Source organism: Gracilinanus agilis, chromosome 2 (genome assembly GCF_016433145.1).
Source record: "Gracilinanus agilis isolate LMUSP501 chromosome 2, AgileGrace, whole genome shotgun sequence".
Taxonomy (NCBI): Eukaryota; Metazoa; Chordata; class Mammalia; order Didelphimorphia; family Didelphidae; genus Gracilinanus; species Gracilinanus agilis.
Genome location: NC_058131.1, coordinates 717,096,839 through 717,117,865, shown reverse-complemented (window position 1 = coordinate 717,117,865; position 21,027 = coordinate 717,096,839). Strand labels below are relative to the sequence as shown.

Genomic DNA, 21,027 nt, shown 5'->3' with positions numbered 1-21,027 from the left:
TCTTCCTGGAGTCTCCTTCCCTTCACCACTTTCTCTACTTAATAGCATCCTATATAATTTATAACATCCAGTTGAAATGCTTCTCTCTTAATTCAGGTTTCCTTCCTTCCCGGACCCTTCCTACCAAGGTAGGATGTTCTTGCCCCCCTACAATCTCATAGCAATTATACTCATGTCCTTTCCAGAATCTAGTATATTTGTTGTTATCTGTTATTATCATGAAAAGCAGAGTCAGGTGATGTGGCTGCTGGACTTCTCGTTAAGAAGATGTGGGTGTGGGCAGCTGGGTAGCTCAGTGGATTGAGAGTCAGGCCTAGAGACGGGAGGTCCTGGGTTCAAATCCGGCCTCAGACACTTCCCAGCTGTGTGACCCTGGGCAAGTCACTTGACCCCCATTGCCCAACCTTACCACTCTTCCACCAAGGAATACACAGAAGTTAAGGGTTTAAAAAAAAAGAAGATGTGGGTGCAAGCTTAATTACTCATTTATAACCATAGTCAAGTCACATAGTGTATTAAAAATCAATGACCAAATATTTGTTAAGGTTTACTCTGTTGCAGGTAGTGTGCTGGATATACAAAGAAAAAGCCAAAACATCCTTTACCCTCGAGAAGCCTGTACTCTAATGGGGGAGACCTTGTTTCCCCATATCTGTGTATCTGTATAGAAATACACATATCTCTGTAGTATATACAAATAGGACATATAAGGATGTATCCTTTGTGAGGAGGCAATAGCAGCTGAGGAAAAGGGGGTGGCAGTGGAGGGGGTGGATCATTAAAAAGCATCTGAAGAAGGGGGGCATTTCAGCTAAGTCTTGAAGAACACAGGAGAGTCCAAGAAGGCGAGCTGAGAAACGAGAGCGTTTTAGGTCTGGTAGAGAGCCAATGAAAATACACAGAGGGGAGCAATGGGGCGTTAAGAACGAAGGCAGCCAGTAGTCCAATATGGATGAAGAGTATTGCTTTTGCATGTATTTTATGCATATTTATAAATGTACATGGTTTCTCCCCTGATTGAATGCAAACTCCCTGAGGGCAGGAATGTTTCATTTTTGTCTTCGTATTCTGTGCCTGCCATGAAGTATATCCTTAATAAGTCCTCATAGATTGATTAACTACTCTGAGCCTCAGGTAATTCTGTCAAATTCATCTCTTAAGGCAGAGGATTCATGGAGGGTCCTGCGGAGACCCCAGGTCTTTGATAGATGAATATTGGGTTTGCTGTTAATGATTTTCATCTAAGTCGTTAAGGATTGAAAAGTATCTCATAGGCACAATTTCATTTCATCTTCCCCAGAGGTAGACTTCATAGATAATATTATTCCTCATATTAGAGATAAAGGAACTGAAGCAAAGCCAACTGAAATGCATTGCCCAGGCTCATCCAGCTAGTCAGTATTGGAGGTAGGATGGAAGTCCAGGAATCTCCTGATCCACTGCTTTTACCTCCCTAGGGAGCCTCTTGCTATCTTCATAGCCCTTTGTTAGACCTATGTCTGCTTTATTGTTTGTTCATTTTTTTTATCATTTTTTAGTCATTTCTGACTCTGTGACCCCATTTGTAGTTCTCTTGGCAAAGATCATGGAGCTGTTTGTTGTTTCTTTCTCTAGCTCATTTTATAGATGTGGAAAATGAGGCAGAGTTAAGTGACTAGCCCAGGGTCACACAATGAGTAAGCATCTGACTCCGCATTTGAACTTAGGAAGATGAGTCTTTGACTCTACGCTCTGTGCTCTACCTGCTGTGCCACCTAGCTGCCCATATCTATACTTAAAAATCTATCAGTCCTTTGGGGTGAGGGAAATTTTATTTTTTATTAGTACTGTGATTTGTATGTGCTTACTAAAATTCTGAGTGACTAACTAATGAAATATTTGTCAGACTAACCTGACCTTTTTACAATGTGGCCATGTCACCCATATGGGAAGAACCCCAATTTATTCTTCCTAGTTTGGCATAATATTTGCATTCAGGGGGAAAATACACTTTCCAAAATTCCCAAGGAATTCCTTTGGGCTTTATTGTTAATGTTGGAAAAGACTTTTATGAAGGCACTCTAATGGTGACTTTCATGAGCATATACTCAAGCTATTAGCAAAAACATGGAAAGGCTTAAATTTTTTTCAAAAGTATGTCTTTAGGCCAAGTGAAACTGCTTTGATTGGCTAAGCAAGCACATTTTCTGTTGGTGGAATAAAAGCAAGACTAGTCTTTCGGAGGACCGAAGGCTTTTAGTGCTAAATGCATATTTGCAACTCAGAGCTTTAAAATATTCAAAAAGTTTTCTTTAACCTATTTAAGGCCTTCAGTCCTTTTAAAATAAAGGCACAGGAAGAATGAGAACACAATGTGAAACCTGCATGCTTGGGGAAGATTGGTTTTATAGATGTGCAGGAGATTGAATGACCTCTATTTGCCTTAAAAAATTACCCCAAGGTACAAATTTGTAGTCAGCAGTGACAGATGAACAGAAGTTACTCTTAACCCTCTACCCATGGAAGGTCTGCTTAGTTCTCAAATAGCTTTGGGGCCTCCACATCAAGGGAAGCCCGCTCAGATGTCTTTCTAGGAGTTTCAACCAGTTTTCTGGTAATACTTATTGGTGATGTGCTCTATTGACCATGAATCAAAGGAGAACGAGGCTCGAATTGCACTGCTTTGTTGTCTGCCCTGCAGAGGTCAAATCATTTAACTAAATGAGAACCTGGAGCTTCAAGAACAGAACTTCTGAGGAGTAGAATGTGATCACCATCTTCAAGAATCTGAAGGACTTTGGAGCTGGGCTGTTCCGCTTAGCCCAGAAGGGCAATGGTGGAATGTGTCAAGAAAATCACTTAGACTGGATGTCGGGGAGGGGGGGGAGTTCTAACAGGTGGAACTTTCCCAAAGTGGAACAAGCTGCCTATCAAGGACATACAATGATAGATTTCCACCTGGAAAGGTTCTCAAAGGCCATCCAGTTCAACCCCTTCATTTTATAGATGAGGAAATTGAAGTCCACGGATGTGAAGTCATTTGCCCAAACTATATGTTATAAGCATTGGTGGTTTCTGCCACTTGGAGGTCTTCAAGTAGAAACCAGTGTGTTGTGGTGAGCATTCTGTTTTGGGTAAAGTTTGGGCTGTTACTGAGGGCTCTTCCACCTCTCTAAATTTCTGATTGAATGTGCTTCACTGCCTAGGTCAGGAATAACAGGGCTTGTGGTACCCAAGGTTCCACATGGAGTACTTAGGAGGAACAGTTGAGAGAATGCCTTAACTCAAAGCACTCTGTAAATCTTAAGGTGCCGGACAAGTGGCAGTCATTCTCAGGATGGTTATCCACCTCTTTTCTCCTCCATAGCATTTGGTAAATAAGCCTGTGCTTCTTCTAGCTGCCATTGTTCTTAGCCGCTGCTTTGTCTCCCCTTTTAGTAAAGCGATCGAGTGTTTGTTACTTAGAACGTTTCCTAGATTCTTCTGGCCTTCTTGTTTTGGCAACTGTTTAGCATCAGTTCAGCCCCCTTCAGGAAAGAGTCCTGGTTAAAGTTTACATCCACACTTTCATCTATTTCTGATGGTTCAAGTATAGCCAGGTGTTTAAAGCAATCAGGCCAAGGATGCTGATGGCCCAAGTGACGCTTTTTCATCTTGATCCCTTTTTCCTCAACAGCCATGAACTTGGGCTCCTGCTCCCACCAGCCAAGGTCCTGACTACAAGGCTGTGTCGGTGTGTGTGCACACATGCACACACTCTCATTTACACACAGATATACACTCATATATATGCCTGCAGTTACACACTCACTCCCACTCATTCACAGCCACACATACACCTGCACTCATACATACATTTACACTTATATACACACACACACTCAAACAGAAACTTGCAGTGACACTTACACACCAATATACATACTCACACATACACACACATGCACTCACATCTGCACCCACATACTCCCACTTATACACCTACACATATACACACATTATATATATATCACAATTACACAATCCTACTTCCACACAGCTACACATACTAACACATGCATGTGCTAACACACACTCAGAGTTGTACACACACTTGAATTTACACACAGACATACCCTCCAGACATACATATACTTGTAGTTACACACACTTACACTCCCAGTTACATACACACATCAGTGACTGCCTCTATCTTGGTTCTTTGACCATCAGCCAACATTTCTCTTTGTTGACTTAGATACTTCCAGTTTCCCAATGCCTTTGAGGACTGCCATATGGAGAAAGTTTCCTAACCTCTGAAAGAGCAATGCTGGTGGGGAAGCCATTGTCCTCTTCCCTGGCTTCTTCCTAGATGGCATGTGAGTTTCTTCTCTTCTCCCATCATCCACTTCTGCATGGCCATCACCAAATCATTCAGCCCCTGTTGACTTTGTTTGGAAGCTGTTGCCAGTTCCTTCACTACACTCCTCAGCTCCTTGGGCCTCTGCGGTGGTGGGTAATGTAGGCTGCAGTTTCCTTCCCAGTGGTGTTCACTAATGTTCATTAAGAGTACTGCAAGGAGAGACCACATGGATTCTAGTAATCACCCGGTTCTTTGACCATCTGCAAACCTCCATTTACCTGTGAGTAGATCCATTTGAGTATTTGAATAGCCTCCTGATGAAGAGGCAGTATTGTCTGGTGGTTTGAGGGCTGCCCTTGAACTTCAGTGGTGCCCCCTACATTTTTCTGGATGACCACTGACATTCCTTTTCTTCTTAGTGTCACCAGGAACTCTTTGAGACAATACATTTGAGAGGAGTTATTGACCTACATGCAAGAGGGAATCTTCACATTGGGAGGTCCCAATGCCATTGAAATGACGATCTAGGCAAAAATAGACAAAAATACACTTCTTTTAAATCTCTTCCCATTGATCAACAGACGGACAAACTATTAGACAACTAAATTCTCCAATTTTTGAACTTGCTAAAAGGAAGGCTGTAAAGCTCAGGAAATTGTAGCTAAAATTAAAGGATGGTTTGTAGGTTACTTGGGAAAAGGTTATGTTTATTGGGTTGATTGAGGCAGAATTATTTGTTACATTATTAGCTTATCTTTTTTCAAAATGCCCCTGATGGGTGTCAGGTAGATCCATATCTAGGGTGGGGACAGTTGGAGCTTTGTCCTGGGTGCTAAACTAAAAGGCCAGTGCCAACTCTTATTGTTCCTTATCATCAAAGAATCAAAAATGGCCTGAGCTTAGTTAGCAAGAACAAGCTAAAGTAGGAATGGTTATTACTATAATTTCTATAGTTGCTTATTGCCAGGTATACTGCTAAGTGCTTTGTAATTATTATCTTATTTGAACCTCACAACAGCTCTGGGGAATAGGCACTGTTATCATCTCTATTTATAGATGAGAAACTGAGACAAAAAGTTGCTAAGTGACTGGTCCAGGGTCACACAGTTACTAAGTGTCTGAGACTGGACTTATATTCAGGTCTTCCTGATTTCAAGCTCAAGCTCTGTCCACTGCATCATCTAGCTGCCCTAATTAGATGGTGAAGAGTGGTCGAGTTGTCTGATATGTTATAGTAGGGGGCTCCTTTCTTTAATGGGTTGGGCCAGATGGTTTCTGAACTTCCTCCCAGCTCTCAAATTCTGTGATCCCATGAGTTCTTTCCCTACAGGATCCGTGGGCCGACTTCCTAGTTCCTCTGCCTCCCCTCAAGTATGGAGGAGTTCCCTTTTTGTCTCGTGGTCCAGGCATAGTTTCTGGTGCTTGGTCCAAAGGTAAAAATTCCTCATCAGATCTTTTGTGGAAGTGTGCACAGTGAGAAGGAAAACAAGCAAACAGTTTAATATGACTTTTATAACCTCCTGAATCCTCAAGCTGAAGAATGGAAGGCATCACGAGTTAATATTTCCAATGGTTTAATTCACAGCTCAATTGTCATTCCTGCCACCTGCCACACTTAAATTCACTGCCCCAGCGAAGTGCAGGCTCCCATACGCTCTGAAAATTACAGAGTGTAAGCTGCATGCAAATTAGACCTCCTCTTCGGAGATTCTGTTTCCTCCTGTTCTGTTATTCCGATATTTCAATGCTTCCAACCCTGCTGGGAACAGAGAGGAACAAGATATTGTTTACTGCTCTCCTTCACTGGAGGAAAAACTTTTTTTGGCCCCTTGGCAAAAAAGGACCATAATGCTCATTTGTTTTGGGAGCCCCCTTTGTGTTCTTGAAGTTCATCTCCAGCAAAGCCTTTGACAGAAAGCCAATAAGCACCATGAACAAGGCAGTCCGTTCAGGAGTTTACAATGAAGGTTGTTTCAGGGACAACTTTCTCACCTGGCATTTTGAAAGATGGGGGTAGCCCACTTAGTGGGGAAAAACACTTCAGGAGAACTAGAAATGTATTTCTAGAAGCCCAGGAAAGCCATTCTCTTCCCCCTTTCTCAGATAAATAGACCCTCCCCCACCCCATGTTCCAGTGATTCAGTGATCTGTGACTTTATGAGACTAGGTACTCCCTCCATCATAATGGGGAGCCATCCCTTAATGACTTAGTAAGCTTTTTTTTAATAAAGGGATCATTCCCTTCAGCCAAACTGGTAACAAGCCTTCTTAGGAGCACTTTGCTAGGTGATTCCTTGGACAACAGACATACTAAGCTATAACTGAAGTCTTTGCCCTTTTTTTAAACCCTTAACTTCTGTGTATTGGCTCCTAGTTAGAAGAGTGGCAAGGGTGGGCAATGGGGGTCAAGTGACTTGCCCAGGGTCACACAGTTGGGAAGCGTCTGAGGCTGGATTTGAACCCAGGATTTCCCGTCTCTAGGCCTGAATCTCAATCCACTGAGCTACCCAGCTGCCCCCAGTCTTTGCCCTTTGATGTGTCCTGCCTGAATGGCTGTCAGTCAGGTATTTGAGCCTCTCCCTATAGGCATTTACTACATTGATGTGGATGAACCCTCCTCATCCTACATGCCATGATTTGCCAACAAATCCTCTCCTTCCAGCACCCTGTAGACTTTAGCTACTTGGTGTTCTGGTTCTGAACCTGTGTTCAAATCCCTTTTGGCTTGTTGGAACCTTCTCAATTCAAGCTGTTTTGTTAGTGCAGACTTCAAGAATTCTGTCAAATAAAGCATTTGAGGAAAATTGTTTTTTTTTAATTGCCTTTTTTTGCTATCTTTTGATTTTTCTTTTAGCACAAGAACTTCTCAAACAAATGAAAACACCTGTACCTGATGAGATAGGTAGCATTCTGCCCTCACAGGTCACCACCTTTCTCCAGAGAGGACAAAAGTGTATCATCAGTGTTCTTTGAAATATAAGACTAGTCTTTGCATTTAATGTCATCTGTTGTCTTCTTAGCTTTGTACCCATCAATATTACTGTATCAATCGGTCTTCTGATCCTAATGTCTGCATATGCTATTGATTCCTATGTCCTTCTGTTTTTTTCCCCTGTGAATTTCTCATATGTGTCTTTCTTACAGAAAAACAATATTTAAAAATATTTTTTGAGACTGTTTCTCTCCATTGCACCCAGTTCAAAATGCAGGGGCTGCTCACAAGGCCAAAGTCCCATTGCTACCTGGCATAGAGTCATTGACCCAATTCATTTCAGATGTGACCTGGTTCTTCTCTCCCTAAGTAGCTTGGTAGCTTTTGCTACCGAGGTCTCATCATAGTGGCATAGGACTTAGGGCAGTGATGGTGAATCTTTTAGAGAAGGAGTGCTGAGCCCCACCCCCAACTGAGTGGCATGCCATGCTCCACCCCCCCCTCCCAGAGACCCCGTGCCCCACCTCACCTTACTTCACACAGGAGAGGGAGAAATTGCTCCCGTTGAGCTTCTGGGCAGAGGAGAACGTGATGTGAAAAAATGTCAGGCACAGGGAAGAGGGAGAAGGGAGCAGCTTCACCTGAGACCTGCTGCCTTTCTAGTAACAAACTCTGGGAGGGAGGGAAATTGGCTGTGTGCCCACAGAGAGTGCTCTGAGTGCCATCTTTGGCACTCATGACATAGGTTCGCCATCACTGGCTTAGGATGCAGAATCATTCAGCTGTTGCTTACTGCAGCTCATCATCCCTCTGTAGCAAGGATTCCAGGGAGTTGCTTATCACCACACCTGGCAGGGGAAAAATAAAACTTCAAACAATTTTCAACAATCTGTTCATTTCTCCAACAAAATTGCTACAAAAACTGCTATGAATATTTGTTCCATTTGCTACTTTTTTTCTCCTATTGTTCATCTCCTTGGACTATATACCCTGGAGTGGTATTGATGGTTGAAAGAGTAGGAATGCTTTTGTAATTTTCCAGAATAATTTTCAATTGATTTCCAGATGAAAATAATTCACTATTATGTTAATGTGACTATCTTCCTCCAGCCTGTCTAACAATTTATGTATTTTATCAATCCTGCCATTTTGGTTAATAAAGGGCAATGTTCCTAAGTTGTGCTCCCTCCCCATACACACACACACATGCACACAGATTTTCATTTTGTTGTTTTGTGTTTCATCTTTTAAAAGTTGTTTATTCATATCCCTCAACTATCTAACTATCTAGCATGTCTCTTAGTCTTATTTATTTGCTTCAGTTCCCTATATATCTTGGGACATCAGACTTCTATCAGAGAAATTTGATATTTTTCTCACCCTAGATTTTATTCTTATTCTAATTTCATTAATTTGATCATTGCAAAGATTTTCAGTTTTAGGTATCTCTCTCTCTCTCTCTCTCTCTCTCTCTCTCTCTCTCTCTCTCTCTCTCTCTCTCTCTCTCTCTCTCTCTCTCTCTGTTCCTTTCTCTGTCTGTGTCTGTCTCTCCTTCAAGTTTTATTCTGTCTCTTACTTTGTTATCATCCTAAACATAGTTATGGACAAAACATTCTTACCTTTTCCTCTTACTTTATTTTATTTGGGATCTTTGACTTTTGGGTGATATCTATTTGGCATTTAGTGCAGTATGTGCTGGTTTTTGGTATGATACTGCTCAGAACCTATTTTGTGTTTCCTTGGATATTCTTGTTGAAATGGAGATAGTCCTTCCATAAGTAGTTTTTGTTACAAGCTTTATCAAATGCTGAGCCTTTCTAGGGCTTTTTGCTTCAGACTGATCTATAGATCAACTTTTCTATATTTTTAAACTAGTACTAAATGTTTTCGATAATTATTGTTTTATAATTCAGCATGAGGCTTAGTAAAGTTAGTTTACTTTTCATATCATTGTCATTTTCATTGCTTCCCTTGAAATGCTTGAAATATTGTTCCAACCAAATTGCTTAGTTCAGTAAAATGATATCTTGGAAGTTTGGCATTACAGTGTCCTTATATTTATTTCTTTAGTGTCTTTTAAAATAAATATATGGGAGGGGGGTACAGCCGAGTAGCTCAGTGGCTTGAGAGCCAGGCCTAGAGATTGAGGTCCTGGGTTCAAATCTGGCCTCAGATACTTCCTACCTGTGTAACCCTGGGCAAGTCACTTAACTTCAGTTCCCTAGTCCTTACCACTCCTTTGCCTTGGAACCAATACAAAGTATTGATTCTAAGGTGGAAAGTAAGGGTTTTAATAAATAAATAAATAACTGTATAGGGACAGCTCAATCACTAACAATGAATGTCTATTTGAATCTTCTTTTATTTCTACTATTTTGGAATTGTATTTATATATCCTGAATATGTCTTAGTAGATTAACTCACACAGATTTCATCTAATTTTTAGTTATTTTGGCTGGAGATTCTCTTTTTGTTATTTCTTCTTAGATTTCCTATTTCTGTAGTAAAGCAATAATGCTCTTGGTGCTTCTTTTTATCCTGCTATATCACTGTAACAATTATCTTAATTAGTTTGCTCATTGTATCTCTGGGATTTTCTAAGTAAAGAATTCTATCAACTACAATTAAGAATTATTTTGTATCTTCTTTGCTAATAGTTATATTATGACTTTTCTTTCTCTCATTATTATAACTAGCATATATAGTATTATGTCAAGCAATGGTAGAAAAAGAAGGAATCTTTGTTTTATCCCTGTACTTGCTGGGAACTCTTTTAGTGCTTTTCTAACACAGATCATTACAGATCGTGGTTTTAAGTATATATTTTGTATAATGGATATATGAAATGGTTTACTAGAAGCATTTCCCAATTTCCACATGGGCTTCTGGACACCTAATAATTACCTGGACTGGATCTTTCTCTTCAACTTGCTCTTACAGTAGGAGAAATATGTTACTAGAGAAGAACTACTACCGCAGATTTATATCGAAATTATCTAGGGGTAACTATGCTGAAGAGAAACATTCCCCCTACTCTTCACTCTAGCTTTTGAGGTCCCAAGATATGTTCCAACCACCAGTCATTCATAAGAAAGATACTCAAGATTTGAATTTGACCCTCCTAATTAATAATAATAAGGCCAAAAATCATCAGAACATAGATACTCATTTATAAAAATAAGTTCATAAATAATAAATCTATCAAAATCCACAATACACTTGAGTCATACTCTACAACCAACATATTCAGTATTAGTGGATACAGTGGACACACATTTATAGAAGTGTGCCAAGGAGGCACATCATGAATGAAGAAAAATACATTTATATAAGGTGACTCATAGCTCTGTAGTATTGAATTTTCATATTCTATTTTCTTTTTCTGTTTATAATTTATGGGGTTGAGGTATCAGGACCATATTTGTCAAACATTCTTTGGCAATGGACTAAGACTAAAGTGGAAAATTGACTTGAGGGGGGAAAAGTTAATGCTTGTTTTTTTTTTTAAAATGTAACCAATATTCAGTAATAACCAAGAATTATATCTTTAATTGTCCAACATAGAATAATCAGAGGATTTTAGAACCAAAGAGGACCTTAGGGATCATTTGGTCTTATATATTGGGGAACTGAGAACCACAGAGATTAAACTGCCAGATCACAGTATTTTAAAATTGGATGGTTCTTTTGAGATCTATGAAATCAATACCCTCATTTTATAGATGAAGAAAACATGGGCAGGAGATGAGAAATATTTTGTCCCCTAAAGATGATTTAGTAGTTCTTGGGGAAAACTAGGGGTGGAATCTCAGTTTCTGCTCTTCCAGTCTAGTGCTATTTCCACAATACCATGAAAATCCTCTTTAATACCTACAAGCTCCAAGATTTCCTTTTTTAATTTTCTGAACACAATGCATGTTTATTCAGCTCTGAGCCTCAAGTTATAGTTTAGCTTACTAGGACCAGGATATGAAAATCACAAGTCTGGAGGGAAATGTTAGCTTTCTTGGTAAAAGGGCAACAGTGTTTTCGAAATACTATATGTCAAGTCAAGGGGGATTTCTGCTCCCAATTAAATTATTTTAGCAAACAACAATGCCTCTGGATGATTTTAGTAATTTTGTAAACCAGTAACAACTTTTATAAAGACAAATGATTTTGCAAAAGGCATTGGCAAAGTCATGTCAAATTTAAAACTGTGGACGTAATGAGAGACAATGATGTAGTGTCTAATAAGGACATATTAAACAGGAACTGTTTCTCACCAGGGTGCTGGGCTTTGGATTGTTAGAGATAGAATTAAAACACATCTGCAATAGAGGGAAATTGAGAATTATATGCAGCAAAGCACAGGTTTGATCATGATCTTTGGAAACAACATGCTTATTTTCAACAAGTTTGGTTCATTTGTCATTAATTTTCAATGACAGGAAGTCTTTATTCTTGGAGCGTAAGGGAGGCGGTATTGAATAGAAGTGATTTTTATTTGAGATGCCATCTAACAAAGTAGAAGATAGCTATTGGCTTGGAGGGTTGAACTTCAAGTCTTAGAAACTGAGTTCAAATTCTGACTGTGACATTTAGTATCTTTGTGTCTTTGGATAAAGCATTTAAAAATAACTCAGGGGATTAGTTTACTCATCTGCAAAATGAGTGGGTTGGAGCAGATGAGCCATTCAGCTCTAGACTAAAGATTCTGTAATCCTGTACTCCCTGAGCTTAGTGATCCCTTTGAATAGCATTATATTCCATTTAGAAGGAAATTTATTGATCAGATAGTCAAAATCTTACCACCTTCCTCCCAAAGAATGTCCACATTTTTCTAGATTTATAGTATATTTTCGCAGTAGCTTTCAGTATCTCCCCTCCCATTATTTTTGTGAAACAGATAATTTATTGGGAGCCTAAATGAACATTCCCTCCATGGACACAATTGGAGAAGTCATTTGGAAATCAGTGTGACAATGGTTAATGACTAGTTAACCCCCCACCCCATTTTTTTTGTCTAGATTTTGTTTCATTGGATATTTGCCTTTCAATTTCATAGTCATCTGATTTGATCTCGATTAAGAATAATGCATTAGTTGGTATCCATAAGCTAAGAATTGGAATAGACCAAATACACCAACATTACTTTGGAACTACTTTAACTGCACACACAAAAATGAAATGAAATATTATATCTAGCTTTAGGAAATATAAAGTCTAGTGAGGGAGATGAGACTTGCAGTCTAAAAATAGAAAATATCTTAGAATTACAGAAGTACATAGAAGAGGTTCAACGTGCTCTAAGTTTGAATCCCTCTTTGTAATTAACTTTCCTTCCCTTGTCTGAAACCTGGCATGCATACTTTATAATATAGCAGGCAGTTCACTTACTTGCTCACTGACCAAGGGATTTGGATTAGACTCTAGGATCTGCCACCTCGGTGCCCTTAACACAGTCTTGTGACATCTCTGAGCTCTTGGCCTTTTTTGTTTTTAAGACTGGGGGCATTTTCCATTTCATGAGCCCATTCAATAGCTCTGAAAGAGTGAGGTACACACTTAATAAAGAAACTTTGCATACTAACATAGGAAGTACAGTATAGTGCATAGGATGTGAGTTCAAATCCTTGTCCTACTATTTGCCATGCAGGAATCTTAGGCCAGCCCCTTGCTCTACTGGGGTTTAGTTCTCCATCTAGAAAATGAACAGTATGAACTTGATGGCCTATGAATGCCCTCCGAACACTAAGACAATGATGATACAAATATAAGACCAAAGTCAGCAGTGCTAAGCTCAGATTTGCAAAGAAAATGGAAAGAAAAAACTCCGTGAGCTTTTCATATCACAAGACACAGGATATAAGCAATTAAAATAATTTTAGAGATTCTCTATGACTTTTCCCAGACCTATATTTTTATGGATGAAAAAACAAAGGGCCAAGGAAATGAAAGGATTTGTTTCGGGCCACAGAGTCAGGAAAAGGGAGATCTTGAATTCAGGGTTTTTCCCTAACACACATTACTTCCTGACACTGTGACCAACCACACCGTGCTACGTTCTGTGAAGTGAGCCAGTGTCTCTCTGTCTCTGTCTCTCTGATTGTCTGTCTCTCCCTTCACCCATCACAGAACAGGAGACATCATTCTAGACAGTGTTTTCCTTTTCATTTCTACTACAGAGCACTTTATCCTTTGGTGAAATTTATCTAGCTGTAAGGCAAGATTTTCAGTGACCAGCTGCTGCCCTGGGACTCAGGCCTTCATGCATCCCAACCTGACCTTTCCCCAGACTCACGATGCATTTCCATGATGATGGTTGAATGCTAAAAGAAAGGCTGGCAAGAACACAGGCAAGGAGGCCAACTCCTTCCTGACTCACCAAGTCCTGCATTGCCCTGCAGGGGCCCGTTGTTAGCTGTGGCATTTGCTAGGCTCCACGGCCAATAAATTTATTAAATTATTGACTTCTTAATTGAGATGGAAAGGAGAGATAGTTGAAAGATAGTGGTAGTGGCTTCCTAAGAAATGAATGTTGGAGCAGGGGCTGAGCTCAGTGAAACATCTCCCCTGTCTATGGAGATCACAGCACAGGAGAAGGGAAGAATGGGAGCTATAGTGAAGGGCAGGGGCCTTATAAATGATTTAGAGGGAAAGCATGCTTACTGATAACAGGGAATGCTGGTATCCCCTGGGGTCCCCATTGTCACCTCTGCAAACAATAGGAACTGTGAAATATAAGCAGTTTGCCTGAAGGATGTCCCTCTGCAGTAAAATGATATTATAGCTTCACAGTGAACACATGTATATATGTCTTATGCATGCATGGATGGGTGGAAGATCAAGTGGGACCTGCAGTAGGAAGAAGAGCCTTAATTGTTGAATTCAACCAATCAGCAAGTACTTGTGAATTGTCTTCTGTGTACCAGGCACTAGTTTAAAGGATGAACAAGTGGAAAGAATGAAAAACTTCTTACTCACAAGAAGTTTTCATTCCATTAAGTAAGATGAGAGAGAGAGAGAGAGAGAGAGAGAATATAAAAATTTGTATAGTTCTACCTACTATGTGTCCAACCCTGTGAAAAGCACTAAACAGATATTTTCTTGATTGATCCTAATAATCCTGCAAGGTAGGTGCTATTATTAACCCCATTTTACAGATGAGGAAACTGAATCAGTTAGAGATGAAGCTAGCTATATGCCCAGGGTTACACCACCAGTAAGTCTCTGAGGATGAATTTGAACTTAAGTCTTCCTAACTCTAGGCCCATTACTGTATGCCCTATATCACCTAGTCGAATGGAAATGTAGATATCTATGTGGACTTATCTAAGGTAGATATATATGCATGTGTGTATGCATATGTACATGTATATAGATGTATATATATACACATATGTATAAATATATGTGATATATCCAATGTATGCATATGGATACATATCTATGTGGATATATCTAAGGTAAGCATATATATATATATATACATGTATATGCACACAATACTCAAATATAGCATACATTTAAAGTAAATAAATAAAAGTTAATTTAACATAAATTAGATTGAATTATTTTTTATTAGTTTCAAATGTTATTCTTGCTAATTGCCATTTGCCTTTGGGAAAGTTTGTTCTTCTTTCTAGCACTGAGTCAATCAGCAAACATTAATAAGGCACCTACTATGTGCCAGGAATAGAAAGATATAAATCAAAGTTTTTGTACTGATTTTTCTCATCTGTACAATGGGTATGGTGTGGACTAGATTCCTTCTGTGGTTTCTTCCAGCTTTAGAGCCTGGATGTTAAGATGAATTACTTGGGTTTGATTTTCTTTTTACTTTCAGCAAGTCAACCACCTCAGACCTCCATTTCCACATGTGTAAAATGAGAGAATTGAACTAGAATGCTTCTCCAATTTTATTATGAATCAGTGAAACATACCTCTATTTGGAGTGCATTCCATGTACAGCACTGTGGTAAGCTCTAGGGATACAAAAAGAAATAACTCTTAAAAATTTCCATTCTAATAGCAGTCAAGTGGTATGGTGACAGAATACTAAGTTTGCAACCAAGAAGCCTTGAGTTCAAATCTTGTCTGAGAAACTTGCTAGCTTTGGGACTCTAGACAAGTTACCTAATCTCTGCCAGCTGTAGTTTCCTCATGTCTAAAATGAGGATGAGCATAACACCTGGTTGTGAGGATTAAATGAGATAATAAAAATGAATTAATAAATTAAAAATAGAAATCATGTATAAGACTTAAAGTTCTACATGAATTGATGATGATGATGATGATGATGATGATGATGATGATGATGATGATGATGATAGCGAATAAANATGATGATGATGATGATGATGATGATGATGATGATGATGATGATGATAGCGAATAAAGAGAGTGCTGGCAAGGGAAAAGAGTTATGGTCCAGACATCCAGAGGGATGTTTATTAGAACAACATAGCCATCATTTCTTTGTGACTCCACAAAAACACATTTCCTAGCACATAGTATGCCCTAAATCCTGATTCATTGATTCATTGATTCATTGATTCATTGATTGTCTTGATTTAATCACAGTTCACAAAGCAAGAAGATCCTCTATTCAGCACCTTGGACAGTCCCTCAGCAACTGATAGATTTTTTGCTGGTGGATAGTGGTCTTGAATTTCAGCCAGTGATTTGATGACCTGTCATGTTCATCCCAAATAGACATTATTTTAGGTAATGAGGGCTAGGCATACTGATTCAGATTTGCAAAGATTTCCTCATTTGATCCTCACAACAATACTAGAAGGTTGATGCTATTATTATCTCCATTCAAATATAAGAAAACAGGCTGTCAGAGGTTAAGGGGGAAGAGACATATATATATATATATATATAGAGAGAGAGAGAGAGAGAGAGAGAGAATATAAGACAGGATTCCAACCCGGTTTTTCTTAACCGCAAGGTCCAGCACTCTGTGTACTATTTCATGCTTCCTTGTGTATTGGTTATTTGAACTTGAGCAAATTGATTCTAGTCAGTTCTCTAAGACTATAATGTACATAATAGTTGCTTGTCTGCAACTGGGGAGCTCCCTACAGGATGAAATCAGAATTCCAACACTTCCTCCCCCTCAAAAAATGTTGTCTAGCATTTATCTGGGTACCAAACACAAAAAAGACAACAAAGAAATAACCTCTGCCATCAGGGAATTTACATTCTATGGGGAGAAAGAAGAAATCCACATGTAAAAAGTGGAACATGAGCCTGCTTTATCTAGAAGTTAGGGATTCCTCAAGGAGGAGGTGAAGAGGGATTGCATTCTAGATTCATATGAAGAAGTAAGAATGTGGTACCTTCTGGGAGGAAGAGCAAACAACTTGCTAATATTCTGCAATGTAGACTCATACTTCTGAGGAGTTCTTCCGTGTAGGGCTAATCTTTCTTTCATAGAATTGTCCTGCTGTCAAGGAGTTTCTAGAGTAGAAAGAAAGGTTGGATTTATGGACAAATAACTGATGTAAATTAAAAGAGGAAAAGTGGAAGGAGTGATCCAACTAAGGTGATGAAAGAGCAAATCATCCTTCTCTTCTCTTCTGTGAGCGGTATTGTATTTGGCAGAGTAAATTAAAGCCGTCAGGTAGCTCAGGGGAGTCAGGAAAACCAGAGTCCAAATCCATCTTCACTTCTAGCTTTGTGAACCTAGCCAGATCAATTAACTGCTCTTTGCCTTAGTTTCCTTATCTGTAAAATGACGATAATAATGACATCTATTTCTCAAGTTTTTTCATGAGGACAAAATGATATATTAAACTGTAAAGCACTTAGAACTATGCCTGGCACATATTAAGCACTATATATAAATGCTAGTTATGCCAATAATAATTATTACATTGCATTAAAATGTCTTTAGAGGTCATCTAATCCAACACTTTCATTGTAAAGATAAAGAAAATGAGACATAGAGAAATAAGGGGGTTTGCCATGATATTATGGATAATAGTGGCAGACAAGTTTTGAATCTTTGTTCCTAGAGTAGGTGATAGCTAGGTAGTACAATCAATAGAGCACTGGGCTTGGAGTCAGGAAGACTTATTTTCATGAGCCTTAGACAATTACAACTGTGTGACCTCGGGAAAGTCATATAATCCTGTTTGCCTGACTTTCCATTATCTGTAAAATGAGCTGAACGGCATGGCAGACCACTCCAGCATCTTTGCCAAGAAAACCCCCAAACTTGGGTCAGAAAGAGTGAGATCTGTGTATAATGACTTGAAAAACAGTTCTACACTACGGAGGCAGTAATTCCTCCACTGTACCATGCTGCCTAAAATAGAGCAGTCTCTGCTTGCAAATATATACCTTAATCATGATGAAGTAAATAATTTGACCATGGTCTTTTTCCCATTCATTTGATTCAATCCTAATATTAAGACACAGTCTGGGATGTCCAACCCAATTTCTTACTCTGAATTCTTTTAGCCCTTCCTGAAATCCTGTTTTGATAGTTCTAAAAATAAGAAGTTTCATAGGAAATTATTTTCTTTGCAGCCATTAAATATCGATGGGCTTCTGGCCAGGGTAATACAATTAAACTCACAGCAGTTATCAGGATCTTTGGGCAACTGACTTTTTACTCCTTTCTCTTCTCTGTGCCTTTCCCTGTGACTCAGGGTTTGATAGCAGAGAGCTAGCTGGGCTTAGCCAAGAGTATCCTTAGCAGACCCTGGTCATAAACCAGAAGTCATTTGCTTCCTAGAAAGCAGTGGGGATGCTCTTACTCAGGTCTAACTCACATTGCCATTATTAGGTGGCAATGGTGTCATCACATTGGTACTGTCACTCCAACTACTCAAAGGATGGCAATTCTTATTTTTTTTCTTGTGCAAAGCTGTTGTCCCAAAATTCTAGCCCTTTTATACTCTCTAAGATGAAATGACTGCCCAAAGAAACAACCACACCCATCTCTATGTGGAACTGATGGACAATGCAACTGAAATTCTTGGTTCAAATGTGTGATCTTGAAATCAAGATGCCTTGACCTAACATCAGCAAATCAGCTAGATTATTGGCGTCTGAAGAAGAATCATAGATAAGGATCATAGATCCAAAGTTGGGAAGGACTTCAGGGATCATATAGATCCACTTTCTCATTTTATACCTGAGGAAACTGTGGGGGAAGTATTTCCTATTTATTAATATCATTTGAAGCTAGCTAGAAAGTTGTGTGAACTGAAAGTTTATCATAGAAGTCAGGCTGACCTCATAGATCCATAAAGGAAGCCAGATGATGGTAAGGGATGCTTAAATACCATTAAGTATTTCTTTGGGGTACTCTCGTGTCTTTTTTGGGGTCCACTCAAAGCTTGTGTTTTGGGTTCTCCAAATAAGAGTGAATGTTTATACTTCTCTGATAATATATACGCCATATCATATATCGTATCATTATCTATCTATCTATCTATCTATCTATCTATCTATCTATCTATCTATCTACCTACCTATCGACTTAGATAATTTGAGGTAGGATGGTGAGAAATTGTGACTTACCTAGGCTCACATAGCCAGGATATCCCAAAGGTGGATCGTGAAACTCTAGTCTTCACTCCAAAGCAAGCATTCCATCTACTATGCTATGCTGTTTCTCAATGATAAACATCTGTTCGTGGCCTCAGACTACTCAGTAAATAGGTTCACATTTTATAGAACTACTTTCTATGAAATTTGAGTAAATAGACATGACCTTGTTGAGTAATGGCCAAAGATGACTGTTGAGATACACCACTGGTCTAGTCACTTATAACTTACATTGGGTTCACTAGTTGACAAAGCCTGTGAAATATCTAATATCTAAGAACACAATCCAGGGGTCATCCGTGCATGACATACCCATCACTTCAACTCATAGAATATCCATTTAGAAGTGTATACCAATAATGGATTTGTTTACTAAAATGAAGGAGTTCATGCCAGTGATGGAAGAGCAGGTCATTATTAGCCAGAAGTGACAGAAACTCCATTCTTAAAAGATATTGTCCAATGCAGCCATTGCAAAGAAAGGGTAAGGAACTACACAACATCATTTTAGGTTTCAAAAATTCAGGGCCTAAAAATATTTCGAATGACATCAAGCCTTATAGAATTATAAACTAGAAGGTCACTATCCTTGATAAGCTAATAGACAACAAATCCCATACTAAGGATACAGGTCGCCAAATGTCCCATGTTTGTTAGGTGGTACAGGATATAGAATATTGAATTTGGGAGTCAGGGAAATTTTTGATTTCTAATCTGCCTCAGTAACTTGCTAGCTGTATGTGCCTGGGCAAATAAATACCTTAATCTCTGTTGGCCTCATTTTCCTGATCTATAAACCAGTATTTTCCTCCTAGGGTTGTTGTAAGATCAAACGAGATAATATTTGTGAAATGCTTTGGAGACTTGAAAACACCATATACATATGAATGCTATTTATCATCGTCATCATTATTTTCATTATCATTGTTATTATAATCCTGTGCCAGTCTCATCTATAGCCATCCATAAATTCACTGTCTATTCTATGGTCTATTTGAATTATGTTATGCTATGGAATTTGCTATAATATGATCAGTTTTTATAATGTTTTATATTATTAAAGTTTATTATATATATTATTTTATATTTGTATAACATATATTATATGACATTTTATATAATATATTATGTCACATAATATATTATTACATATTAAAGTTTTTTATAATTTTATAAATAAAGGAGTATTTGGTCTAGGAATGAAATAATTTTCAGAATCACTTATTTCCTGAACTCTCAACTTGGGCTCAAAGGAATGTTTTTTATTGCTCCATTTTAAAATATTTTATGACATAACTGATTTCCATTGGAATTCCATGTAAAAACTTTCTAAAAATGAGGTCCATCAACTTCGCTAGACTGTGAAAAGCATCCATAAAAAGTTAAGAATGCCTGACTTAGCCCAACCCTATATTTTTTTTAAACCTATTTCCATGTCATTCATATTTGCAATAGAGCGATCTTTATTTCTTTTTTAAACCCTAATATCTTTATATATATCCTTCTATATTCATTTTATTTGTTATAGGGCTAGGCAATGGGGGTCAAGTGACTTGCCCAGGGTCACACAGCTAGGAAGTGTCTTAAGTCAGATTTGAACCTAGGACCTCCCGCCTCCAGGCCTGGCTCTCAATTCACTGAGCCATCCAGCTGCACCCCCAACCCTATATTTTTTAAAGATGAGGAAACCAAAGCATAGAAAGAGGAGGCAAATGACTTGGACAGGGTCATAGGAGTGTTAAATCCCCGTGCAGAGATTTTGATTTCACATCTTCTTTCTATTTTTTTCTAAGTCTAGATCAGTGCTTATTCCATGACCCCATACTCCCTCATTAAAATATTTCCCTTCTCCTAACCAGCTCTTGGATTGTCTTAATTCATGAGCAGCACAAAAAAAGGGTCTACCTTTTCTTCTCTTCAAAGGGACACTTTCAAAGAGCTTCCTTATTGAAAGAATAATGAAGATAAAGAATAGCAAAGCACTTTGCTGACCCATCACAATGTTCTTTAACGGGTCACAGAGGATGTCTAAAAGAAAAAAAAAGATAGCCCTCAATTTCTCTGAGATGAGCATGAGGATGTGAGAACTTCACAGAATAATAGCCTGAGTTCACCTCTGTTGACTACCCAATGTTAGGAAAATATCTGGTTTCATGGCTGTTCTATATTCATCTGAGCCCAATGTGGGCAGGCAGTTTCAGTAGCCACATGCCTTGGCTGGGAG

General features: G+C 38.7%; 1 protein-coding gene across 1 annotated transcript in view; it reads left to right on the top strand.

Annotated features, from left to right (window-relative positions):
- Positions 1 to 21,027, top strand: part of PRKG1 (protein kinase cGMP-dependent 1) — a 1,248,761-nt gene that overhangs the window by 329,879 nt on the left and 897,855 nt on the right. The window contains exon 4 of the mRNA XM_044660333.1: positions 14,263 to 14,290. Coding sequence (XP_044516268.1) covers positions 14,263 to 14,290 — 28 coding nt within the window. The remainder of the gene's footprint in view (positions 1 to 14,262; positions 14,291 to 21,027) is intronic.